This window comes from Vidua macroura, chromosome 23, assembly GCF_024509145.1.
Source record: "Vidua macroura isolate BioBank_ID:100142 chromosome 23, ASM2450914v1, whole genome shotgun sequence".
Lineage (NCBI taxonomy): Eukaryota > Metazoa > Chordata > Aves > Passeriformes > Viduidae > Vidua > Vidua macroura.
The window spans coordinates 2,914,329-2,938,963 of NC_071593.1; the positions used below are offsets into that span (position 1 = coordinate 2,914,329).

Consider the following 24,635-nt stretch of genomic DNA (forward strand, 5'->3'; position numbering starts at 1 on the left):
ACCCGGAGCAAGCAGGAGCCGGGAGACAGAGAACCAGCACAGATTTTATTGATATAAAAAGGACGATTTGATAATAAATACTGGGGTGTTAGAAAAGGGGGGCGCAGGGCAGAGGCCGGGCTGTCATTCCCCGGATCCCTGCATCTGCTTGCAGAAGGAGTCGAACTGCTGCTGCTCCAGCTCCGTCATCACCCGGTTCAGGGCGTAGATCTGGGGTTGGGAAAGGGCGGATGGCAAAGGGGGCTCGGCCGCGGGTTGGGCCGTGTCCCTCCCCATTCCCGCATTCCCACCTCCGCCCGCTGCCGCTGCTTCAGCTCCTGCTGTGCCGACCTCTGCTTGGCCTTCTCCAGGCGAGCCGCTGGCTCCCGCGGCTTCGGCCGCTCCTTCCGCGCCCCCGCGCCCGGATCCATGGCTGCGACGTGGGGGGGTCACCCGGGGACCCCGCACCCCCCGTCCGTGGCACCCCCACACAGCCGAGGCTCACATGGGGTGCCCCAATAGCATCCTCACAGGGGACTCCCCCAAATCCATCCTGGGGCGCCCAGGTGACCCCCCAAATGCATCCTAAGCCTCACGGGAGACCCTCAACCCCATCCGGAGCCACCGAGGAGACGTTCCCCCCACCCCATCCTGACCCCCGCAGGTGCTGTCACACCCCCACAGTTACGCTGAGCCCCACAGGGGCCCCCCAGGGCCTCTCCCCGTCACCCCTCATTCCCCAGCCCCCTCAGCGGCCCCATCTCCTCACACTTCGCCCCCCAACGCCCCCCGCCCGCTATCGGTCCCAGAGCACCCCCAACCTCACAGACACCCCATCCCAAAGCCCCCCACAGCCCTCTCTGTCTCCCCAGCCTCTCATAAATCACAACCCCCCCAAACACCACCACCCTCAGTGCCCCACAAGGCGCCCCCATGCCCCACAGCCTCCCCCAAACATCCCAGTCCCACAATCCCCACCCTTAACACCCAACAGGGTCCTTCCCAGGCCCACAGCGACGCCTCAGCCCCCTGAGTCCCTCAGCCCCCTCCAAGGCCCCGGTGCCCCCTCACTGCCGCAGCCGAGCCCCTCAGACCCCTCGCTCCCCCCCCCCGCGTTCCCCGGTACCGGAGGGGCTGCGCCCGGGGCAAGATGGCAGCGGACCCCTTCCGCCTTTCGGCGCTCGATTGCCCGCCCTGGGCGCACGCGCAGAGCGCGCGGGCCGCGCGCCACAGCGCCGCCTGGCGGGCGGGTGCGAGGGCGGCTCCCAGTGCCCCCCAGTGCTTTACTGGTGTGTGCCACCCCCAGTGCCCCGCAGTGCTTTACTGGTGTGTGCCACCCCCAGTGCCCCACTGCCCTTTACTGGTGTGTGCCACCCCCAGTGCCCCCCAGTGCTTTACTGGTGTGTGCCACCCCCAGTGCTTTACTGGTGTGTGCCACCCCCAGTGCCCCCCAGTGCTTTACTGGTGTGTGCCACCCCCAGTGCTTTACTGGTGTGTGCCACCCCCCAGTGCCCCACTGCCCTGTACTGCTGTGTGCCACGCCCTACACATCACCCCCCATACAGCCCACCCTTACATATCACCCCTACCTGGCGTTCCTATAGACAGCCCACCCCATATATCACCATACATCCATACACAGCTCAGCCCCTGCAGTGCTGTATATCTCCCCTATTATACCACAGTCCTGGCACAGCCCAGGCCCCTTACACCACTCGACTGTACCAGTGCCCCACACAGCTCACGCACCAGGTATCTCCCTCCCTACACCACACCCTTGTACAGCCCACCTGCGTATATGACAGCCCCATAGAGCGCGGCCCCTACATATAACCCCCATACACCATATCCTGATACAGCCCACCCCAACGTATCACAGAGCACCCCTCTGTGTCATACCCTGGCACACCGCACCCCCTCTGTACACAGCCCACTCCCCATCTATCAACCCTCTGTACAGCCCACCCTACACAGCCCAGCTCCCGTACACCCCGCTGTACATGCCAATACACGCAGCGTCCCCACACTGGCACACAGAGCCCTGCCCAGGGTGGGCACAGTGTGGCACAGGCTGGGCCAGCACAGCACCTATGGCGTGGCACAGCAGGGCACGGCGCTGTACGTGTGGCACACGTGTCGCAGTACATGTCCCATGGCATGGTGACCCCCGACACGGTGTGACACCAATGGTACCCCCTGGCATGGTGAGAGACCCCTGCCAGGGCACAGACCACCATGGCACAGTGCCACAGGCCAAGGCACAACGCCCCCAGCACAGTGTGGCACCCCTGGCATGGTGACAGACCCCTGCCGTGGCACCCCACGGTGCCCCCAGCCCAGCCCAGCACCCCCACCCTGGGGCTCTGCACCACCCAGCCCCTTCTCTCCAAATCCTTTATTGCCGTATCCCAGCCCCCCACACTGGGATTCCCTGGAAGCACAGGACCGAGAGAAGCAGGCGGAATGCCAGATCCTGCCCAGCACCGGGACCAGTTCCTGGAGTGGGAAAACACCCGTCAGGCCTGGGGGACACCCCAAAAACCCCCGCTAGATACGGACAGTGTTGATCCGCAGCGGCTGGACGTTCTTCCCATTGGCATGGCTCTGCCCAGGACTAAAATACGAGCACAGCTTCCCGGGAAACCTCTCCCGGAAGGTGTAGAGCCAGGACATGTCGTCGGCGTTGTAGAAGATGAGGAGCCCCTTGTCGTAGTCCAGGAAGACGCCCACCTTCTCCAGCTTGCCCTTGACGTTGAGCCGCGTCCAGGGCTCGGTGCAGGCGCTGTACTGGTTCCCGTCGTGCATGACGATGCAGTAGAACCCGCGGCTCGGCTGGATCTGGATGCTGCCCTTGCGGGTCACGGCCTCGTGGGCCAGGCCGATCATCCACTGGGTTTTTTCGGACACCACCACCTCCCAGTAGTGCACCCCTGCGCCAAAGGCCTCGGCGCCCAGCACCGACACCTCCACGTCAAAGCGCCGCGGCGAGTCCTGCAGCGGCTGCGGGTGCAGGTTGCCGTAGGCCACGATGGTGCAGTCGTCCGACAGGATGAGGCGGTGGTGGGCAGTGCCGGGGTCCAGCGTCAGCGCTGCTGGCACTGGGACAGCAGGGACAGGGGGAAGGAGGGTTAGCGCAGCCCTGGAGACAGCCCGGGTGCTCTGTCCCAGCGGGGGTGACGACTGGCATGGGGGGAAGGTCACCAGGGTGTCCCTGTCCCCATCCTTCACTGGGGTGTCCTGTCCTCATGCTCATCCCTTGTCAGTGATGTCCCCTGTCCCTCACTGGTGTCTCCCTGCTCCTCATCACTGCTGTCACAGACCCTTGGCAGCAATGTCCCCATCCCTTGTCATGACATCCTGTTCCCTCCAAGGTGATGTCCCCTTCCTGTCCCTCCCTGGTGACCTCCCCACCCCTTGCTACTCCCCCATCCCTGCGCCCTCACCAGGATGGATGTCCTGGAAGAGGGATTTCCAGATGGTGTACTGCAGTGGGCCCATGTACTTGGAGGTGGGAAAGTCCTCATAGGTCAGGTTGGTCTCGTGGATCTTCCCCTTCAGCCTGCGGAGAACACACAGTGCCGAGGTGGGGGTGACACCGGGGACCCCGCCATCCCCTCACTGCCACCCACCTCTCGGAGAGGGACGCCACGCCGGCCAGGAAGACGTGCTTATCCGCCTCGGCCAGGCGCTCCTGCAGGATCTGGGTGCCCTCCTGGACCTTGCGCAGCTGCTGGCTGTAGCGCTGGATCTTGTGCTCGATGTCGCTGAGCGTCCGCGCCGTGTCGGCCTCCAGCTCCTCCAGCATGGCCTTCTGCCGCTCCCGCAGCAGCCGGTGCAGCCGCTCAAACGCCTCCCCGATCGTCGCCCGCAGGCTCTTGGCTGAGGACTTGGGGTGCAACGGGGGGTTAGGAGCACCCAAAGCTCTGCTGGTCAATCCTGGAGTTCCTTAATCCCCAAAAAAATATCTAAAAGGGCATCAGATCAGCGAATTCTGGGGGCTACAAGGGTGGATTTGATCACGCACCCTTAAAAAATGGACTGAAAGGATCCCAGAAGAACCATCCAAAGAGCTTTCCAAAGAACCCTGGGAGAACCTCCCCAAAAATATCCTAAAAGAACCCTAAAAAAACCTCCCAAATAACCTTAAAAAGAACACTAAAAGAACCCCCCAAGAACCCTAAAGTAACCCTAAAAGAATCTTCTGAAGAACCCAAAAGAACCTCCCAAAGATCTTAAAAAAGCACCTTAAGGAATCTCCCCAAGAAACGTAAAAGAACTCTGAAAGAACTTTCCAAAGAACCTTAAAACAATCTCCAAAAGAACCTTGAAAAAACCTCCCAAAAAACTTCATAGAGCTCTTAAAGAAATCTTAAATAACCTTTAAAAAGTTCCTTTAAGAACCCTAAAAAAAACCCTAAAACCCTCCAATAAACTCTAAAATCCCTCAAATTACACCTTAAAAACCCCTAAAAAAGCCCCAAGAAACTAACCTAAACTAAAAAAAAAAAACACCTAAAATAACCTCTAAAACCTAAAAAAAAACCCACCTCAGTTGCTGGTGGGGACGGGGAGAAAATTGAACCTCACTGAACTCCTGACTGAGGAGATAATTAATTAAATTAATTAAAAAGATAAATCAAAGCAGCACTGCAGGAAATTACAGAGGGATGAGCAGCCCCATTGGGGTACCACAGAAAGAAAAAAAAATGGGGCAAATCCATGAAATTGTAGAGTTTGGAGCGCTTGGAAGTTCCAAAAGCAGGCTGGTGAGGGTCAGGGTTGGGGTGTCATCGGGGTGGCAATGAGGTTGACCCCAATTCTGCTTTGGGGGGCTGTGAAGGGGAAACATGGGGGTCCCCAGGGGTGACAGTGGTGTCCTCACACGTACCTTGGTCTCGGCCAGCTGCTTCTTGAGGAGCTGCAGGGCTTCCGTGTGGCCACGCTCGCTCTCCTGCAGCCCCTGGAGTTGCTCCTTCAGCTCCCGCTGGGGACAGGGAGGGAAAACCCATAAATAAGTGATTTGGGGAAAGAAGGGATCCCACATGGAGCTTTCCCACCCAAACCAACCATGGGGTTATGGGGCAGTGTGATGGCCAGGCCATGGGTGGCCCCTGTGGAATGAGGGTCCTGCCTGGGGTGGGGGATAACAGGTCTGGATTAGAAGGTCCTGCCTGGGGGGCAGCTCAGCCATGGGGTGATTTGAGGGCTCCCAAGGACTTCCAGTGGTGATGGAGAAGGGGGATCCCAGGGGGACAGTGCCAGAAGGGGCACACAGACAGATTGATGGGAAAAGGCATGGGACTGATCCCAACAATAAAAGAAGAGGTGCAGGGACACTGGGACAGACAGGAAAACAGCACAGGGATGACCCCCACAGGGACAGGAGGGCTGCAGGGACAGACAGACCAGAGGAAACCATGGGACTGACCCCTCTGAACCTCCATGGGGGCAGGAGGAGTGCAGGGACAGACACAATGACAGGATGCAGGCACAGGGCTGACCCTGAGAAGGAAAAGGAGTACAGGGACAGATGGACTGGAAGAAGCCACAGGACTGACCCCAAAGATGAGAGATGGGCTGCTGGGACAGACAGACATACAGAAGGAAGGCACAGGGCTGACCCTGAGAGGGACAAGAAGGAGTGCAGGGACGGACAGATGGGAGGAAGCCACAAGACTGACACCCATGGGCTCAGGACGGGTGCAGGGACAAAAGGGAAGGGCACTGCCAGGGAAGCGAGAGGGACCAGCAGGGTACAGCAGCCCCAAGGAGCCACCCGGAGCAGGGAATCCCACAGGGACCCACCTGCAGCTCCTCGAAGGCGTCGTCCACGTTGGTGACCTGGTGCTGCTCGTGCATGGCCGGCTCGTCACAGAAGAAGCAGACCACGGCACGGTCGGTGAGGCAGAAGAGCTTCACCTTCTCGTGGTCCTTGCAGGGGAAGGGGCTGCGCTGGGCGCCCAGGATAGCGTCCAGGGGGAAGGCGCTGTAGCGCTCCACGATGTTGGCCAGCTTGAGGCTGGGGGCCAGCGTGGGCTCGGGGAAGGTGCGGCGGCACTCGGGGCAGTCGCGGGTGCCCTGCGGCTCCTGGCGCACCCAGTGCTCGGTGATGCAGCGGCGGCAGAAGTAGTGCTCGCAGCCCAGCCCCACCGGGTCCTGGTAGATGCTCAGGCAGATGGAGCACAGCAGCTCGTCCTTGAGGCTGGATGCCATGGCTGGGGGCTGAGAGAGGGGCACGGGGTCAGGGGGGCTGGGGAGAGGGGCACGGGGTCAGGGGGGCTGGGAGAGGGGCACGGGGTCAGGGGGGGCTGGGGAGAGGGGCACGGGGTCAGGGGGGGCTGGGGAGAGGGGCACGGGGTCAGGGGGGGCTGGGAGAGGGGCACGGGGTCAGGGGGGACTGGGGAGAGGGTGAATGGGTAATTGTGGGGAGCGGGACAGGGTGAATGGGGTGCTGAGTGTGAATAGGGGGCTTTGGGTGGAGCAATGAGGATGAATGAGGGAGCCTCAGAGGGGAGAGGATAAAAGTGGGGCTTGGGTTAGAAGCAGTTGTGGGGGAGAGGGTGAGTGAAAGCCTTGGATTGATGGGGAGCAGGTGAATGAGAGGGTTTGAGGTGGGAAGGTAAAAGGGATGGGGGGAGGTTGAGGGTGGAGAGGGTGAGTGGAGGCCTTGGGATGAGGGTGAGAGGGTGAATGGGAGCTTGGGAAGGTGAGCAGAGGGCTGGGGGAAGGCTGAGGGGAAAGTTGTATGGGGAGAAGGTGAGTGAGGGTTTGGGTTGGGGGAAGTTAAGGGTGAGAGGGTGAGTGGGGGCTTGGGGTGGGGTTGAGGGGGTGAATGTGGGATTGGTAGGGGAGGGGGTGAATGAGGGGACTTGGTGTGGGGAGGAATGGGGGAGCAGGGGTGAGGATGATAATAAGGGGGATGGGGGTCAGGTGAGAATGGGGGGGTAATGGGGGGCAAGGTGGGGGTTGGGATGCAATGGGGGCTGGAGGGGCTGCAGTGGGGGAAATGGGAGTGTCAGGAAGCAATGAGGGGCTGGAGGATTTACAAAGAGGGGGAACGGGGGGGGGGGGGTCAGGATGCAACTGGGGGTGCTGGGAGGGTTGCACTGCGGGGAATGGGAGGATCAAGCCACAACAGAGGGATGGGGGGCTGCAGTGGGGGACCAAGCTGCAATAGGGTTGCAGTGCAGGGGGGCAGGATACAATGTGGGGGCTGGAGGGGTTGCATTAGGAGGATCAGGATGCAGTGGAGGGAATGGGAGCATCAGGATGTAGTGGGGCAGATTCGGGATAGAGGTGATCAAACCAGCACTGGGAGGGGACACAAGAGGGTTGCAATAGGGGTGAGGCTGGGGGTGAATCAGATACAGAGCATGCCGGCTGGTCTGACAGGGGACCTGGGGGTGCCAGGGATATTGGGGGGTGGGGCCGAGGCTGCATCAGGGGCCCGGGCTGAGCCTTAACGGTGAGGGGCAGGGATGGGGCTGGACTGGGGGCACAGGGGTGGGTGGGGCTGAGGCTGGACCTGGGGAGTCAGCACTGAGGCTGGATTTGAGTTGCTCGGGTTCAGGCCGGATTTGGGGGCCGCGGGTGAGGCTGGACTTGGAGAGGTCGGGGCTGAGGCTAGATTTGGGGGCACCGGGGCTGGGGCTGCCGGCGGCTGCACCGGAGCCCCGGGCTGGAGCCGCCCCCCGCTCCCGGCAGAACCCGGCTTCGAGACCGGTCCCCGCCAACCCCCGTCCGATGCCAGCCCGCGCCTCCCTCAGCCGCCGGCGCTGGTGCCCTCACCCAGCCGGTGCCCGGCGCTGTTCTGGTGCCGTGCCCCGCTCCCGGTGCCGGTGGGGTCCGCGGTGCCGGTGCCGGTGGGGTCCGCGGTCCCGCCGCCGCCTCAAGAGCGGCCCCGCCGCGACGGGCCGGGGGTGGGCCAGCAGGAGGGGGCGCGGCCGCGCGGCACTTCCTGCCCGCCCCCCCCCGCGCCCACAGTGGGCCCGCCCCCACCCCATTGTCCCCCGCGCGGCGCGGCCTCACCGGCGCGTACCATCACCGCCCGCGGGGGGGCGCTTAAAGGGACCACGGCCTCGGCCAGCCGTGTCCCGTCCGTCTGTCCGGACAGCCGGACACTGACCCTTCCCCATCCTGACCTTAGGCCCTTTTTCGGTCTCTGTCTGTCCTTCCGTCCATCCCTTTCTCCTCCACCCAGCCATCTCCCTGTCCAGCCCTTGATCCATCCATTTGTCCATCTGTCGTTCTGTCCCTCTGTCCTCTGATCTTTCCATCCATCCTTCCACCTACCTCTCGGTCCCCTGTCCAACCTTCTTCCCTTCCAGACCTTAATCTCTCTATCCATCCATTTGTCTGTCCTGTCCCTCTCTCTACCCATCTGTCCATGCACCCATCTCTCTGTCCATCCCTCTATCCACTCCTCCCTCCCTCCAACCCTCCATCCCTCCACATCTCCTTGTTACCCTGTCCACCCATCTCCCCATCCAGTCCTTAAAACCTTCATCCATCTATTTGTCCACCCTCCTGGATTCTCATCTCTTCACCCTTCCTGCCCTCCGTCCATCCATCCATCCATCCATCCATCCATCCATCCATCCATCCATCCGATCCTTGCTCTCCTATCCACCCATTTCTCTTGTCCAGCCCTTAATCCCTCTGTCTCTCCATTTGTTTATCCATCCTGTCTATCCTTCCTTGTCCCTGTACTCCTATCCCTCTATCCCTCTCTTCCTCCCAGTTTTCTGCACCCACCAGTGACCAGAGCCAGGTGACCCCACAGCTGACACCGACAAACCTATTGCTTTCCTCCCAAAAGTACTGATTTAGCCAAAAATCACAGAGAGGAGTTTTGGGTGCCAGGCATCTACTGTGTCATTGCGATGCTCGGCCATGGTGGGACCAGTCAGGACCAGTTGGGACCAGTGGCAGCATTGCCTGCCCCATAATGAGGTTTCCTCATCCTGGGATGCCCAGGGATCCTTCACTCCCCCCTTGAGTGACCAGAGAGACAAAGGAGGAACCCCAGGGTGGGGGTAAGGGGGGCTGGAGGATGGAGGGGGCACAGTTCCTGAGGGAAAGTTGAGCTGCATATTTGGGAAGAGGCGTGACTGTCTGGCCAACAGCCAAGAGGAACAAACTGCCTGGCTTTCACCGCTGGATCACCCCACTCCCACTGCTGGCACCCCCCTTTCCTCCCCCCAAACACAGGTACACCCCATCTCCTGGTTATCCCCATCCCCTTCCAGAGAATAACCATCCGCTCTGTTCCTCTGCCTGCTAGGCCCCAAAAGCTTGGAAACAGCTAAAAAAATATAACAAACCCACATGGTCTTGTTTTTTTTCCTGCTTGTTTTCCTGCTTTAGGAATTCAGGTCATGTCTCCCCTCTGGGACCCTCTGGGGACTGAGGAACAGCTGGAATGATATCAAATAACCATGGAAAGAAGGAAAAATCCTTTTTACACCCCAGATTCAGATTCAGGGCTAGGGGATCCCATCCCATGTAGCTAATGGGTTATTTAATTTTATCCTAAGCATTTGGCTGAAATTTCCAGGAATTTGGGGCAATGGAGAACATCATCCCACCAGAGCATGTGGCACTCAGCCAGCACTGCCAACACTCATCCTGGCAGCTCATTGGGCAACAGAGGGAAACCACAGGGTGGTTTGGGCAAACAGGGAAATTAATCCCAGTTAATTAGTAAATTGGCTTTGTTACCTCCCGGTAAACCCTGTGTGAGCTGGGCAGCTCCACCGTGCCTTGATTCCCAATCTTTTTATGGGATACACAGCCCTTCCCTGCTGCGGTTCCAGCAGGCTGGAGGATTCCACAATGTGGCAAGAGTCTGTGTGATCCGGCAAAGCCGGCGGGCAGGGAAAACCTGTCTCCTCCCCACGTGTGCTGCGTGTGCCGGGAATGCTGGCGGGAAGGGAGGGAGGCCCCGAGGAGCCGCAGTGCTGGAATGTTCCCCCTTGCTGCTGGCAGGATGGGCACGCTGGAACGTGCCTGCTCGGCTCTTGGCATGTGTGTTTCCATCCTGGCATGGAAACACATCCTTGCTGGAATGCCGGGAGCATCCTGCCTGCTCCCGGAGTGCACCATCCCACCGGGTTTAATCCCCACTTTGTTTACGGACCCCCTTCCTAAGGAGGATCCCGCACTCCTCCATAGAGGAAGCAGGAAGCTACCCCACACCGACAGATCTCATCTCTGCAGTGCTTTGCAAACAGTAACTAATTAATCCTAATTAACTCGTTACCTAATTAGAGCCCAAGGGCTCTCCCCTTTGCAGGGAGATGGGAAATTCTGGCACCTCAGGGGATTTTTTTTCCAGCCCAAAACCTCCATGTTTGCTTCACACCAGCATCAGACAGTGCCCTTTGTACTCTCCATGGCTGCCAATCCAGAGAGAAAATCCTACTTTTTGGGGTTGCTAATGCCAAGAAGCCTGGAATGAGCATTTTCCCTCATCTGGATAGCTGGCACTGGGAATACTGGCCTCCCCAATGTCCGGTGTGCCCACCCATCCTGGGGGAGCCCACTCTGGTAGGTGCTTTCAAGCATGTTTTTATGGAAAACAAGGGATTTTTGGGGAAGGAAACAAGTAGGTGGGTGGGATGAAGGTGCTTCCCAAAGAATTCCCTTTCCAGTGTGCCATGATCTGGGACACAGGCTTTGGGAATACTGGAAAAGTTCTAGGGGATCCCAGTGTCACCACTCAGGAACCACATTTCTCACTGGAAAATCCCAGTTTGCCATCCATAAAAATCTCCTTTTCTCTGCTGGGTCAGCTGGAGGTCCTGGATGGATCTGGTTTCCTGGTGCTGGTGGAATGGGAAGGATACACTGCTCTGTGCAGGTCTAACGGCCCTGTGGCTTTGCCAAAACCCTGTGATGGTGATTCCAGCATGATTTCCTTCCACTCCCACCTTCCGTTCCTTTTAATCGCGGTCGGATCTATCCTGGGAGCAAAACCAGCCTTGGAATCATATTTTTTCGGCAGGCAAGCACTAATTTCCTTCATTTTGCAGCCTGGGATGGAGCTGGGCATGGGTTTTGTTTTTGGTTTTTTTTTTGGTTTTTTTTTTGGTTTTTTTTTCCCTGCATACCAACCACCTTCCCAGGAAAGGGGCCCCTTTCCCACACCCAAGATTAATCCATCCAAAGTAGGGTCAAACAAAAAAAGCCTGGAGTGTCACTTATCCCAGCCAGTCCCAACAAGGAAAATCCCAGGAGTTGTTCACCAATCCTTGGTGGATCCCACAAGCCCAGCAGTGACCCACATCGTCTCCTCCCAATGCAGATTTGGGATTGGATAACTCCACTCCCCCTGCAAAAAAAATCAGAAAATGCCTAAATTGGTGCCGAGGTTTAAAACCACCAGTTTCTTAATCACAGGGAAAAAAATCCCACAGCAGAAGTGAAAGCCCTGATGGAAATTAACCCAGCAAGGGCAAACTCGGGCATCAGGGAATCTCTGGGGGGGATCCAGGCTCTCCGTGTTTCATTTTGGGGGGACACCAATGCTGGGCAGCAACTTCTGGGTGTCAATATCCGCAGATCAGATAAAAAGGGAGTTTTGGAGCTGCTGGCTCAAGTTCTCGGTTGAGTCATGGATAATTAATGGATCTGGGGACCTTCCAGGATGAGGAAGTGCTGGGTGATGGGGGATCCCAGCTGGAGGGCTGACAGAGCAGTGGGAATGTGGGGAGGGCCAGGGAGAGGCCCAGAGGTCCCACAGGGGATGGTTCCTCTATCCCAGCTCCATTGCCGTGGCCAGGACCTGTTCCAGGGGCTTCTGCCAGCCTGGGCAGCTGCAAAGTGATGTCCTCTCTGTGTTGGAGACCTCTTGGGTGCCCATCCCATCCCATCCCATCCCAAATCCTTTCCCATTTCCCACCTCTCTCAGAGGCACCATTTCCTTCCAGGACAGCCCTCTCCTCTCCATCCTCCTCTGTGACAGAACATTTTGGGAAAACATGAAAAATAGCCTTAATTTTGTGGGTTTTTTTTTTTAAGTAATTTTAAAAATGAAAACTCAGAAGCACCAAGGTCAATCCCCTGGACCTAGGAGAAGAGGAATGGATGGGATTTGCCGCGCTCTTTCTTCCCCTGTGGATTTGGGGGGCTGCAAGAGACCCACGGAGGAGCTGGGGGGACCCTGAGAGGGGCTGGAGACCCCCTGGGAAATGGAGGGATCAGGGCGATGAGGAGGTACAGGGAGGAGTGGGGGTGTCCCTGAGGGGGCTGTGGAGCCTCACAGAGGGGCTGAGGGTGGCAGAGGCAGAGAGAGGCACTGAGGGGGGAACTGAGGCACTGAGGAGAACTGGGGGGAATAGAGGAACTGGGGGGGGGGGCAGGGTATTAGGGGAACTGGGAAGGGCTGGGACCTGGAGGGGGGCTGAGAAGATTTGGGGGGCTAAGGGAGTTCAGGGGGATCGAGGAGAACTGAGAGGGGCTGAAGAGAAATCAGGAATTCTGAGGAGCTTTGTGTGGTCTCAGGGGAAATGGAGGGGTGACAGCTTCTGAGGGCTGAGAGGAATTGGGAGCATGAGGAGCTTTTGGAGGGTCTGAGGGGAATCAGGTGGAAGAGTTTTAGGGGAGAGGAGGAGAACTGGAGGTCTGAGCAGATTTTGAGGAGTCTGAGGAGATTTTGGGATGGTCTGAGGAGATCTGGGGAGGTGGGGACATTGAGGAGTCCTGGAGTTGCTGAGGGAACTGGGGGGGTTAGGAGATTTGGAGGGGCTGGAGGAGAATTAGGAGAATGGAAGGAACTGAAGGGATCTGGAGGATCTGAGATTTGGGGGGATCTGAGTGGAACTGGGAGTCTGAAGAGATCTGGGGGGTGTCTGAGATTTAGGGGATCTGAGTGAAACTGAGGGTCTAGGGGGACCTGGGCATTTGAGGATCTTTGGGTGGGCTAAGAGGATCTGGGGGGCTGAGGAGATTTGGAGACTCTGAGGAGATTTTGGGGGATTCTGAGGATATTTGGGGAGGTGAGGACACTGAGAAGTTCTGGAGGCAGTGAGGGAACCGTGCAGTTGAGATTTGAGGGATCTGAGACTTGGCAGGGTCAGAGGAGAACTGAGGAGATCCAGGGCATTGAGGAACTTTGGGTGGGCTGAGGAGAACCGGGGGGCTGAGGGAAAATGGGTGTCTGTGGAGATTTTGGGGGTACTGAGGTGAGCTAAGCAGGCTGAGATTTGAGTGGGCTGAGGAGATTTGAGGGTTGCAGAAATTTGGGTGAGCTGGTGATGCTTGAGGGAGTGGGGCGGGCTGAGGACCGGGGGGATCTGGGGGGTGAGGAGACTTGAGGCAGCTGAGGGAACCAGAGGGCTGAGGAGATTTGGGGGCCTGAGGGAACCAGGGAGCCCTGACAGGGCTGAGGGGACTTGGGGAGCTGAGGAGATTTGGGGAGCCCTGCCGGGGCCGAGGGGACTGGCCGGCTGAGGGGGATTTGGAGGTTGAGGGAACCGAGGAGCCCTGCTAGGGCTGAGGAGATTTGGGGGGCTGTGAACACCGAGGCGTTCTCCGGGGCCTGAGGGAATCAGGGGCTGCGGAGCTTTGGGGAGCCCTGCCGGGGCTGCGGGGAGCTGAGGAGCCTTGGGGGCCTGAGGGGGTTCGGGCCGCGGACGAGGTGTGGGGAGCCAAGAGGGCTTGCGGGGCTGCGGACACCGGGGACCCCTCCCGGGGCTGAGGGAACCGGGGCTGCGGAGCTTCGCGGAGCTCTCCTGCGGCTGCGGCGGTTTCGGGGGGCTGCGGGCCCCGGGGAGCCCTTCGGGCCGGGGTGCCCCAGCCCAGCTCAGCCCAGCCCGTCCCTGGGCGGGCGGTGGCGGCGGCGGGGCCGGGCGGGCCGGAGGCGGGGGCGGCGGCGGGGGGGCGGCGCGGGGCTCCATCTTCCTCCGTGCGGCGGAGCCGGCGGGACGGCGGGGCACCATGGCTGTCGGTATAGGAAGTGTCTTTTTTTTTTTACCTTCCCCCCCTCGCTTTATTTTTTTTTTTTTTTTTTTTTATATCCCTCATCCCTCCCTTTCCACCCCCCCCGTTCCCTCTCCAAAACACCTCAAAACCCCCCGAAACCCCGCTCACCCCGGGGGCGAGCGGGAAAAGAGGGACCTTCACACACTCCCCCCTCCCTCCCTCCCGCGCTGCTTTTTATTAATTTTTCATCTAAATCAATATTTTTAAAAAATTTCCCTCCTTTTTTCCCCCTCACCCCCCTTCCCCCTCCCCTCAGCCCTGCAGAACATGGCGTCCCCGTCCTAGCGTTTTAAAAATAAGCCGGGGCTGCCATTTTTGTTTGCCTTTTGTCTGCGAATTTTAATAAAAACGTCTGAGAATGTGGGAGAGGCGGCGGATGGAGGGGGGGTGGGGGGAGCACCCAGCCGGGCCACCCCCCCTTCCCCAAACCCCCCCTTCCACCCCCATCCCCCGGCCTTTTTGTCTGGCAAACCTCCCCCCCCCCCGCAAATCCCCTCCCAGGTTGAGGATTTCAACTTCACTTAACCAAACTTCGCCTTTTTCCACCTCTTTTTTTTTCATTATTATCATTATTCCACCAACCCCCCTCCAAGCAGGAAGAAGAAGGAAAGAGAGAGAAAAAAGGGGGGAAAAGCGGGGGGGGGGGGGGGGGGACATCGAGGAAAATACCCATTTACCAGGATTTTCCCTTTTTCTTTCCCTCTGGATGGTCTAATGGAAAAGTTAATTGCAGCCGAACGTACCTATTTTTGTGGATGTTGCATGTTTAGGGGGGGGTTGCTTTTTTAATGCATTCTTGGCTTTTTTTCTGACTTTTTTTGCTTACAGGAGGTGGCAGAAGCAGCGCAGGGGCTGAATATTATCATTACCATCATCATAATCACCATTATTATAATTTTCACCATTTTAATTCCTTTTCTCCTTCCTCTTTTCCTCCTTTTCTTCGCTGTTTTCTGCATTAACTGGTTTTGTCTAGAAAAGTGGTCTCGCTGGCTGGAAGGTCTAATGGAGGGGGGAGATATTTTTTTCATGGCGTTTTTGGCAGGAATGCGGCAGCTTTAGCGAGGGACCCAAATTTCTGTGGCTGTGTCCCAGAGGTCTGTCTGTCCCTCTCCAACATATATTTAGCCATATACTATTTATACATCCATAATCTCCCGGCCACGTCGGGGGGGCCTGGGGGGGGGGGAGCTTAGAGCCGGCATGGCCACAGTGATGGATTTGAACCCAGGAATGATGAATTTGATGATTTTGATTTCTTTTTCTCCCCTCAAGGTTGGAGGATGCTCCTTGTTGGGTTATTTTCCCTCCCCAAGCCTGCGGTCCTTCGGATAGCAGCCGGGCTTTTTAACCTGGGGAGGATGGAGCAGGTGAAAGCGGCTTCGAGTCCGAGGCCTTTGAGATTATAAAGTGATATTTTAGCAGAGAGGTAAAAAAGTTTTTTAAGTCCCTCACGGCGTGCGATTTGCCGAGAGGCGGAGGGTCCAGGGCGAGGGGATGGATTTCACCCCCAATTTTCCAGCCAGCTCCCCATCCCTCAGCTTTCCCAACAGCTTGGGGATGAGCGGGGCTATAAAAAAAAACCCACTATTTTTTATTTTTGTGGTTTTTTTTTTTGTTTTTTTTTTTTTTTTTTTTTTTTATTTTCCTCTTTTTTTTTGTTGTTTTCTCTCTATTTTCAGGCAAAACCCCACGTTCCCACGGGTCGGGTAGGTCGGAGCCGCTTCGCTTTTGTTCCTCCGCTGTGGGATCTCGCGCGCCGGGGGCTGGCGGGGGGTTCGGGGTGTGTGAAGTTGTCCTCCTCCTTGTCCCCCCGTAGAAAAACGCCCCACGTGCAGCACCCGGTCTCAGCTAGAGCTGGAGATGGACGCGGATAAGGGGAAGCAACGCCAGTACTCGCAGAGGTGGGCATGATGGCTGGATCGAGGGGATCACAGGGAGAGGAAAAAAAAAACCCTGCTTTTATACATTTACGTTTTAAAATAGCATCTAATGTAATGGTGTGCATGCATGTAATTATATGTGTGCTTATGGAAAGAATATATATATGCACACCAGAATCCAGGTATTATATGTGTATATATATATTTCTATATAAGTGGGGGCATGGTATTTTTTTGGGGTATTTTGGGGGTGTGAGGGACTCTTTGCCTACCCCCTCTGCAGGGAGGGGACCCCGCTGCTGGCATATGTGTGACCCCTTGATATTTCTCTTTTAAGAAATGTGCCTTTATATGCATAAAATAATAACGTTCACCCTCAAACCCCCCACCCCCCCCTTCTGCTTTTTCCCTTAAAAATGTGGATTTTTGGTCATTTGGCACGGTGTCAGGACAAGTGCATGTTGGATCCGGTGCTCTCACTCCCTCCTCAGGGTGATCCCCTGCCTGTGCCTCGGTTTCCCTGTGTGCTGTCACCCAGGAGTGACCCCCACCCTTGCTGCTGGGGGTGGGCAGTTGCCCCAGGCTGATTTGCGGTGCTGCCTTTGCCTTGCAGGGTGCCTGGCTGGTCTCTTTTTGGGGGGTGGGTGTATTTGAGGTCCGGGGGAGCAGGATCCCCCTCAGGCTGGGGAGTGGTGTGTTTTGTGGGGCATGTGTGCCCTGTGTCTGGTGTGTCACCCCATGGGCTCTGGGTCTCCATGTGGGCTGTCCCCGTGTCCCCTCTGCTGGGTCACTGGACCCAAACTGTGGATTTGGGGTCACACCGCCTTGGCCCCCATCTTTTGGGAGTGTTGCCACCCTGGTCCCCGCTCCTCCACCCCCGAGTTGGGCACTGCGTGGGGGTCTCCGGCGTGGCTTTGCCTCCCCTCCCGCTTGCCACTGGTGCTTGGCTCCTCACCCTGCCCCGTGCACCCCTTTTCCTGCACAGGGACCCTCGGTCCAGGCTGGGGCTCATTTTGGGTTGGTTTTGCTGGAAATGCAGAAGGAGAAGCCCCAGCCCAGGGCCCTTCGGGGGGCGGAAGCCGGGGGTTTAATTGGTTCCATCTTGGGTGAATTCTTGCGGCGTGCAGGCCACCCCCTCCCCGAGCCACAGGGGGCTCGCCCGGCGTTCCTGCTTCGCAGCCATGCCTGCCTTCTGCCCCCTTCGCCTTGGGGTGAGTCCTTCCTGGATGAGGCCCGTCTGGGCAGGGAGGGATGTGCGTTCCCTGAGGATGGTGCCAGATGCTGGTTCCTACCCTGGTGGCTTTGGGATGCAAGTTTTGTGGATGGGCACTTGCTTTCCCTCCAAAACTCCTCCTGCTCCAGGTGAACCCCAGGGAAACTTGTTCTTAAGAGGGGACAGGGGCCATGGCTTTGTGTTCTGGGGGGGAAACTGAGGCATGGTGAAAAGCAGAGCTGGGCTCCCTGGCCCAGGGACCATCCCTGGTCTGGCCTGTGTTGGGAAGGACGCGCTGGGATTTGGGTGGGGAACGCGCAGGGTACATCCATCCCCCGGCTCGGTTCTCCCCAGTGCGCCGTCTCTGGCTGCCGCCGGCTTTCCTGCACTCGCCGCTTGGCATGGGGGGGGAACCTCTGCCCTGATGCTCTTGCTGGGATACTTGTGGACACCAAACTCGGTGTCTTGCTTGGCCGAGGACACGTTTAGCTACCAAGTGCTTCTCTGATCACCCCAAATCCCTCCCCTCGCCTCCCAGACCCCCCACTTTCAGGCTGTACCAGGTTGGTGGTCGCTCGCCGGTCCCTGGGAGCTGCCCCTTTTCTCTCGGCGGTGGCGTGAAAAGAAATCTCTTGTTTCTTTTTATTTCAGCGAAGGCGAGACAGAGAGGGCTGCCAAGGTAGAGGCGTTCCCTAGAGAACTGTAGCTTGACTTAGCGGCAGTTGGGTAGGAAGTTGGAAGGCTCTAGTGAGCTCGTGCCCACCCGTGCCATCATCTACCTCCCATCAATCTGGAGCCTCAGCGACACGTCTCCCCAGGCAGCTGCGCCCACCTGGCTCCAGAGGCCACCCTGTGAGTACCAACCACCGCCGACCCCAACGGCCCCGGCACCGCCGCCCCCTCGCTGCCACCGCCCCCGCTCTCCCCTTGCCACCCCCAGCCCTGGCTTGCCGGCTTCTCCCGCTCTTCCCTCCCCGTGGGTGCGGAGGCCAGGAGGCTTTTGGTCTCTTTTTAGGGTGCTGCTGCTTCCCTCCTTGGCCCGGCTGAGCGGTGATGCTGGGTGCTGTGCTGTTCTGGGGAATTTGGGTTTCAGCCCATGGTTTTGGGGCTCTGTGCATCTTCCTGCTTGCTCTTCCCACATCCCTCTCCTCTGGCTGGGCTGCTTGGGTCTCCACCATGCTTTGGGCACCCACCTTGTCCCTGGGAACAGCCTTCAACAACCCCTCAGCAGCCAAATCTGGTGCCTGTGGAGGATGTCAGGGGCTCTTCCCACCATGGTTTGGACCACAGGACCCCATGCCACTGGAGATGTTACCCAAGAGATGCCTAGCCAAAAACTGGGGGGGGCACAGAGAGCCCTACCGCCCCCCCGTGCCCTGCAGAGCCGGGGGGAGACGTGCCGCAGCATTCCCTACCCTTCATAATTTCCATTTTAATGGATTTTCTTTTTTTTTCCACCTTTGCTGCATGTCAGCTTCCATTTTTCATAGTTAGCTGAGAGTAGAGAAAAAGGGAGTTTTAATATATATACGTTTTTTTTTTCCATCTGCCTTCTTCCCCCTCCCACTCCGTTTCCCAGCCCCAGAGAAGGGGACGCCGCTCCCGACGAAACACTGCACAATTTGTAACATTAAATCGGGACAGGAACAGGGATTTTTATAATTATTTTGGCAATGTCGACCATTTCTTCCCTCTTGTTCATCCAGCTCCGAGCGTGGTGGTTTTACAAATAATTTCTCATTTCTTTAGTAAGCCCTCCTCAGGTGGGGGTGGGGAAACACGTGATATTTATGCTTTTCTCCCCAAAATACCCTTTGTGCCTTTTCAGCCCCCTCCAGCTTTGCAGGAAGGATCCTGGGACTGATGTAGGGGTTGGTGCCGTGTCCTGGTGATGGTTTGGGGGCCACGCCGGTGGCTTTGATCCGTCTGGGTGCTGCTGCTGGCTCCGCTGGAGCCCGGCATGCTATCGGGACAGGGAGAAGGATGGACAGATGGACGGATGGGAAGGACAGAGGTCACAGGGCACCTGCTGAGATGGGGGATCAGCTCCAAAAAACCCTTTTCTAATCATAGCTCCAGTTTCCTGTTTTCCCACGGCTGCTCTGGGGTGGGGGATTGGTGCTGGGGCGCTTGGTCATGCCTAGGGGGCTCAGAGCCCTCCTGCCTGTGCTCCTGCTCCCTGCCTGCCTCTGTACAAGGGATTCCCTGCTGCCAGCTCTGCTTTTGTCCCTGGTTCCCGGTGTCCAGCCCCTCATGCTGGCACCGGCATCCCTCATCCCGTGCCCATCATCCCAAGAGATCTTATATATGTGTGTATATATATACACACACACACACGTAGCCAGTGGGTAAATGCATGCTGTGGGCGGCCTGTGGGTACATATATAATTACACAAAATAGCTGGCAGCGGCTGCGTCCGTGTATGGGAAGGTGCATGTAACATCCCCAGCGAATTCCTGTTCTGTGGCATGGAGCGGGACTTTGCCTCTGCCTGGGCCACTGGGATCCGGACCTGCTATCACTTCAAAACCCTAAAATTCGGTGCTTGAGTAGTCGGGAGGTGACCTGGAGTGGTTCAAGACTGGGAAGGGGAATTCCCAAAGCCGAAGCCTGGTTGGTGTCCTGGACAGTCTGTGGTGTTGAGGTCTGCCATGAGAAATTGCTCCCATTCCTTGATAGCCGGGAACACACCTTGTTCTCTGCCAAGCTGCTCCATAGTGCCAGGGGCAGGTGGTTCCTTCCTCCCTGCCTTGGTTTCCTCCCAAAATGGGCATGGTCCATCCCAAGCTTCTTCAGGCTGGGGTAGCTGCTGGGATATTACATTCTGTTGGGACTGGGATTCCCTTTCTCTGGGTGCTGCCCCCCTGCCTATGGGGAGCTCAGAGTGTATTTGAAACCTGGGGCAGCAAGTGGGAGGAGGAGGAAGAGCATCATCCCCAAATCCTGCCACCCCCAAAGCTTTTGTGGATGTACTTTTCTGGAGGCATCACTCTAGTTTCTCCTGGAATCCTTGCCATGGCCTGGTTTATTTTGAAGCTCTGGCTTCCCTCTGGAAGCTTCTGAAGCTCTGGACCCCCTCCCATGCATCCCATGAGGATCCTATAGATGCTTACCCTCATGCCCCCGTAATGGGATTTGCCGGGGTGGTGATGCCTGGTGATGCTGGGCTGCTCTGCCAGGATCATCCTCTTGCTGCCCCCTTCCAGCTGTTTCCCATTACCCAAAGATGGATTTAGAACGAATTTTCCCAACACTTTCAAGCGTCTCCATAAATCTCCCAGCCCTGCTGGTTCCTGGTGTTCCTGTTGAGCCGCTCCTGGGCGTTCACTTGGCTTTGGAGGTGTATTTTAGGGGGATTCAGCTGGGATTGCTGTTGAGTTCAATGTGCTACTGTGCTCGCCCTCTCCCATGGCAGCATCCCATCCACCTCTAATCCCTTCCTGGATGGGAGAAAGACTTCTAGAGCTTGAGAGACTTGGGGGCTTTCCCCAAATTTCAGCTTCCTTCTTTTTCAAATAATGTCCTAGTGCACTCACCAGTGTTTTGTGGTCTTGGAACAGGCAGGTGCTTGGTGTCCCCCTAATCCTACAGGAGTGTTCATCTGGGAAGATGCTCAGGGGGTTCCCCAGTCCTACCCCCCCTGCCAGCTCCCTGCCTTTGCTCAGAGTCTGGATCTTGCTTCTTGGGGGGGCGATGGTTTGTTTTGGGGGGTTCAAGGTGGAAGGGCAGGGGGATCATGTGGCAGCCAGTGATGTCCCATAACCGTGCCCCTCTCTCTCCCCAGGATGGCGGAGCCTCGCTTCAACAACCCCTACTTCTGGCCGCCCCCCCCCACCATGCCCAGCCAGGTAGGACCCCTGCCCCGGGATTTTGGGAGGAGGGAGGATGAATGGATGTGGAGAACGCTGAGGGGGAGGCTGGGAGTCCCAAGGATCCCAGTTCCTCTGCCCTCACCCACCTGTCTGCCTTCTCCCCCCCTCAGCTGGACAACCTGGTCCTGATCAACAAAATCAAGGAGCAGTTGATGGCGGAGAAGATCCGCCCTCCGCACCTGCCTCCCACCTCGGTGGCCTCGCAGCAGCCCCTTCTGGTGCCCCCCTCGCCTGCTGAGAGCAGCCAGTCCATCATGTCCCTGCCGAAGCTGCAGCAGGTGCCGGGGCTGCACCCCCAGGCCGTGCCCCAGCCTGACGTGGCCCTGCACGCCCGGCCGGCCACCAGCACCGTCACAGGTACGGCTGCTGGTCCCGCCAGTCTCGGGGGTCAGAGGGGGATGTGGCTCCCCTCAAAACCAATACTCTGTCACGTGGCCCACTAGGGTTGGGGCTGGCATCCCGTGCACCGGCCGTCAGCACCTCGGAATCCAGCCCGGGAACAGGGACCACCACCCCCTCGACCCCCACCTCCACCAGTCAGAGCCGCCTCATCGCCTCCTCGCCCACCCTAATCTCAGGAATCACCAGCCCCCCCCTCCTCGACTCCATCAAGACAATCCAGGGCCACGGCTTGCTGGGAGCGCCCAAGGCTGAGCGGGGCCGGAAAAAGATCAAGGCGGAGAACCCTTCGGGACCGCCGGTGCTGGTGGTGCCCTACCCCATCCTGGCCTCAGGGGAGACGGCCAAAGAGGGGAAGACATACAGGTAGGCACACCCCCGCCCGCTGTGGGGGCTGGGGGTGATGGCGGGGAGCCCCCCCACCCCAGCCCGGTCCCTGCGGGGTTCTCCCCCACACCCTCCAGGTGTAAGGTCTGCCCCTTGACGTTCTTCACCAAGTCGGAGATGCAGATCCACTCCAAGTCGCACACAGAGGCCAAGCCCCACAAGTGCCCCCACTGCTCCAAGTCCTTCGCCAATGCCTCCTACCTGGCCCAGCACCTGCGCATCCACCTGGGCGTCAAACCCTACCACTGCTCCTACTGTGAGAAGTCCTTCCGCCAGCTCTCCCACCTCCAGCAGCACACCCGGTGAGGGCCCCGCCGAGGGGCTGGGGACACTTGTTCCTGCTGGCCAGGGAGGGGCACCCCACACCCACCAATCTCTCCTGACATCCCTTATGGCCCTGCTCTGCTTGTTGGTCCTGCTGTCATCATCTCCTTCATCATCATCCACTATCATCTCCCACACCTTCATAGTCTCCACCACACTCAACTCCCACTGTGCTCATAGATTCCCCCCCACACTGGCTGTCCCCATTGCCTTTGTCATCCCCACCACACTCATCATTTTCAGCACTTCCATGGACTCCTCCATGCTCATCATCTCCACTATCTTCATCACCCCCGCCTTGCCAGTCTGACTCCACAGCCTTCATTATCCCCGACATTTCCGCCACCTTCATAGTATCCGGTACCTCCATTGTCTCCACTACCTTCTTTCTGACCACATTCACCATTGCCACCGTGCTCATCATCTTCATTACCTTTATTGCCCCAACCATGCTCAGCCATCTCCACTATGCTTTTTCCCACCACTTTCTTCATCCCCACCATGCCCTCATGCACCCACCACCTTCAGCTGACCCCACTGTGGTCATCTGTCCATGCATGCCAGTCCATCTCCTCCGCACTCATCAGTGTCCAGCACTGCCATCCTCTCCCAATCCCCATCTCTCAGCCCCATGTCTCCCCCCCTTCTCCCCTGTCACCTCCTGGGGCACAGATGTCGCTGTGTGCCACTCCAGTGTGACCCCATGGATGGGACTGGCACTGTCCCTGGTGGTGGAAGGGGAGGTGACAATGACCCAACGTGTGTCCCCAGAATCCACACCGGCGACAGACCCTACAAGTGCCCGCACCCCGGCTGCGAGAAGGCCTTCACCCAGCTCTCCAACCTCCAGGTCAGTGTGGGGGGACCCGGGGCAGGGGGCACAGGGTCGCCACGGTCCCCCCCTGACTCCCTCTGTCCCCTCAGTCCCACCAGCGCCAGCACAACAAGGATAAGCCCTACAAGTGCCCCAACTGCTACCGGGCGTACACGGACTCGGCCTCGCTGCAGATCCACCTGTCTGCGCACGCCATCAAGCACGCCAAGGCCTATTGCTGCAGCATGTGCGGCCGTGCCTACACCTCGGTGAGCACGGGGGATGCCCCAAAGGCTGCCCGCAGCCCCCGGCCCCCGCTCACCCCTGTGCCCCCCCGCAGGAGACCTATCTGATGAAGCACATGTCCAAACACACGGTGGTGGAGCACCTGGTCAGCCAGCACTCGCCGCAGCGGACGGAGTCACCCGGCATTCCCGTACGGATCTCCCTCATCTAAGCGGGGAGGGGACAGGACCCCCCCAGCACGAGGAGGAGGAAGAGGAGAAGGAGGAAGAGGAGGAGGAGGAGGAGGAGGAGGACGAGACCCCCAGCGCCGCGGGCCGCGCTCGGGCCGTGCTCCTGCCCGGCTCCTGCAGGTTTGGTGACATCCAAAGACGGTTTCAGAGCACTTTGAATCTCTGCGGTTTGGTTTCTTTGGGGGGGGCAGTGGGGTTGGGGGTGTCCCCCCTGCCAGGCCCCGCCCCCCCTTTTTGGATACAAATATATATATATATATTTATTGGCCAAGAACTTGGTGCTGCTAAAGACCAGAAATTCACCCCAAAAATGAACCGTGGATGGAGCAAAAAGCAGCTGGGGGAGGGGGAAAGTCCCACTACCCACCCCCCCCCCACAGACTCTGGGCCCAAGCGCCTCCATTTGGGGTTGATTTTTAACCATTTTGGGGGTCTTTTGTGTTCTCTTGGGGTCCCTTTCGAGGGCGAAGCCGCAGGCAGAGCTGCGTCCCCCGGTGACGGCCCCCCCATTCCTCAGCCCCAGTTTTGGGGGGTTCGGGGGTCCCCCTGCTTTGCCTTGTGCCTGCCTGTACATACCCCCTGTATAGAGCCGGGGGGCACTCCCCCCAAACTCATCTATATTCTGTACTTTTTGGTTCATTTTGGATATTAACTGTGTTATTTTTTATACACTTTTTAAGCCTTAACTCAGCGTTTCTTTGGGGTTTTTTGTTGTTTTTTTTTTTCAGGGTGTTTTATTTACCTTTTATTAATTTTTAACCCCTCTGTTATTTCTTACCCCCCTTATTATTTTTACCCCTGCCCCCTTATTTTTTACCCTCCCATAATTTCTCCCCTCAATGTTGTACGATATCAATATTGTAACCTTTTTTGTCAGCATGTTAATACTGTGTAAATATGCCTCTTATACACTTAGCCCCCACTTTTTTCTCCCCTTCCCCCAAATTTTGGGGCTTTTTTATTTTCCTCACTGCCCAGCCAGGCCAGGCCTCCCTAGAGCTAGTTGGTACCTTATTAAAAAAGGGAAAAAAAAAAAAAAAAAAAAAAAGAGAAAAGAGAAGGAAATGGACAAAAAGTTGTCCCTCTCCCTGTTGTCACCTCCCCCCCATCCTGCATTGTGGTTCCTGGAGAAGCTGGGCAGGCCATGGCCTCACAGTGTGGAAAAGGAATGAAACTCCCCCAGCCCAGCCCCTTTCCAAAAAAAGAGAATAAAAGAGAACAAAAAAAAAAAAAAAAAAAAAAAAAAAGACCAGAACAGGAATTAATGAAACTGGGGGGGGTTTGTTTGGGGGGGAGGGGGGGGG

The 24,635-nt window shown here is 57.8% G+C and overlaps 3 protein-coding genes across 9 annotated transcripts; 1 reads left to right on the forward strand and 2 right to left on the reverse strand.

The window, feature by feature from the left end:
- Nucleotides 1–24: 24 nt before the first annotated feature.
- SVBP (small vasohibin binding protein) lies at nt 25–1,205 on the reverse strand. Its single transcript, XM_053997709.1, has 3 exons — nt 1,106–1,205; nt 291–412; nt 25–210 (listed from the first exon to the last, which is right to left on the reverse strand). The coding sequence occupies exons 2-3, from the start codon at nt 408–410 to the stop codon at nt 124–126; spliced, it is 207 nt and encodes a 68-aa protein (XP_053853684.1). The 5' UTR covers nt 411–412; nt 1,106–1,205; the 3' UTR covers nt 25–123.
- Nucleotides 1,206–2,359: 1,154 nt separating this feature from the next.
- LOC128818301 (E3 ubiquitin-protein ligase TRIM62) lies at nt 2,360–7,920 on the reverse strand. Its single transcript, XM_053997517.1, has 6 exons — nt 7,768–7,920; nt 5,785–6,201; nt 4,868–4,963; nt 3,609–3,865; nt 3,423–3,538; nt 2,360–3,077 (listed from the first exon to the last, which is right to left on the reverse strand). The coding sequence occupies exons 2-6, from the start codon at nt 6,190–6,192 to the stop codon at nt 2,527–2,529; spliced, it is 1,428 nt and encodes a 475-aa protein (XP_053853492.1). The 5' UTR covers nt 6,193–6,201; nt 7,768–7,920; the 3' UTR covers nt 2,360–2,526.
- A 1,345-nt stretch (nt 7,921–9,265) lies between these two features.
- ZNF362 (zinc finger protein 362) lies at nt 9,266–24,246 on the forward strand. 7 transcript variants are annotated; one of them, XM_053997765.1, is made up of 10 exons: nt 14,065–15,559; nt 15,600–15,671; nt 15,782–15,866; nt 20,844–20,907; nt 21,042–21,288; nt 21,375–21,696; nt 21,795–22,019; nt 22,813–22,891; nt 22,966–23,124; nt 23,196–24,246. In XM_053997765.1, the coding sequence occupies exons 1-10, from the start codon at nt 15,460–15,462 to the stop codon at nt 23,310–23,312; spliced, it is 1,470 nt and encodes a 489-aa protein (XP_053853740.1). In that variant the 5' UTR covers nt 14,065–15,459; the 3' UTR covers nt 23,313–24,246. The 7 variants fall into 7 exon arrangements, with proteins under 7 accessions (XP_053853734.1, XP_053853736.1, XP_053853738.1 ...); XM_053997759.1 differs by lacking the exons at nt 14,065–15,559; nt 15,600–15,671 and adding an exon at nt 9,266–10,527; XM_053997761.1 differs by lacking the exons at nt 14,065–15,559; nt 15,600–15,671 and adding an exon at nt 13,884–13,927.
- Nucleotides 24,247–24,635: the final 389 nt, after the last annotated feature.

Excerpts from the sequence above, each read along its gene's own strand:
- LOC128818301 (XM_053997517.1), bottom strand. The coding sequence starts at position 6,192 with ATGGCATCCAGCCTCAAGGACGAGCTGCTGTGCTCCATCTGCCTGAGC. Across the intron at positions 4,964-5,784 it reads ACGCCTTCGAGGAGCTGCAG|CGGGAGCTGAAGGAGCAACT; the intron begins GTGGGTCCCTGT and ends CCCTGTCCCCAG. Across the intron at positions 3,078-3,422 it reads CTTCCAGGACATCCATCCTG|TGCCAGCAGCGCTGACGCTG; the intron begins GTGAGGGCGCAG and ends CTGCTGTCCCAG.
- SVBP (XM_053997709.1), bottom strand. The coding sequence starts at position 410 with ATGGATCCGGGCGCGGGGGCGCGGAAGGAGCGGCCGAAGCCGCGGGAG. Across the intron at positions 211-290 it reads AGCAGCGGCAGCGGGCGGAG|ATCTACGCCCTGAACCGGGT; the intron begins GTGGGAATGCGG and ends TCCCAACCCCAG.
- ZNF362 (XM_053997765.1), top strand. The coding sequence starts at position 15,460 with ATGGATTTCACCCCCAATTTTCCAGCCAGCTCCCCATCCCTCAGCTTT. Across the intron at positions 21,697-21,794 it reads AAAGAGGGGAAGACATACAG|GTGTAAGGTCTGCCCCTTGA; the intron begins GTAGGCACACCC and ends CACACCCTCCAG. Across the intron at positions 23,125-23,195 it reads GCGGCCGTGCCTACACCTCG|GAGACCTATCTGATGAAGCA; the intron begins GTGAGCACGGGG and ends GCCCCCCCGCAG.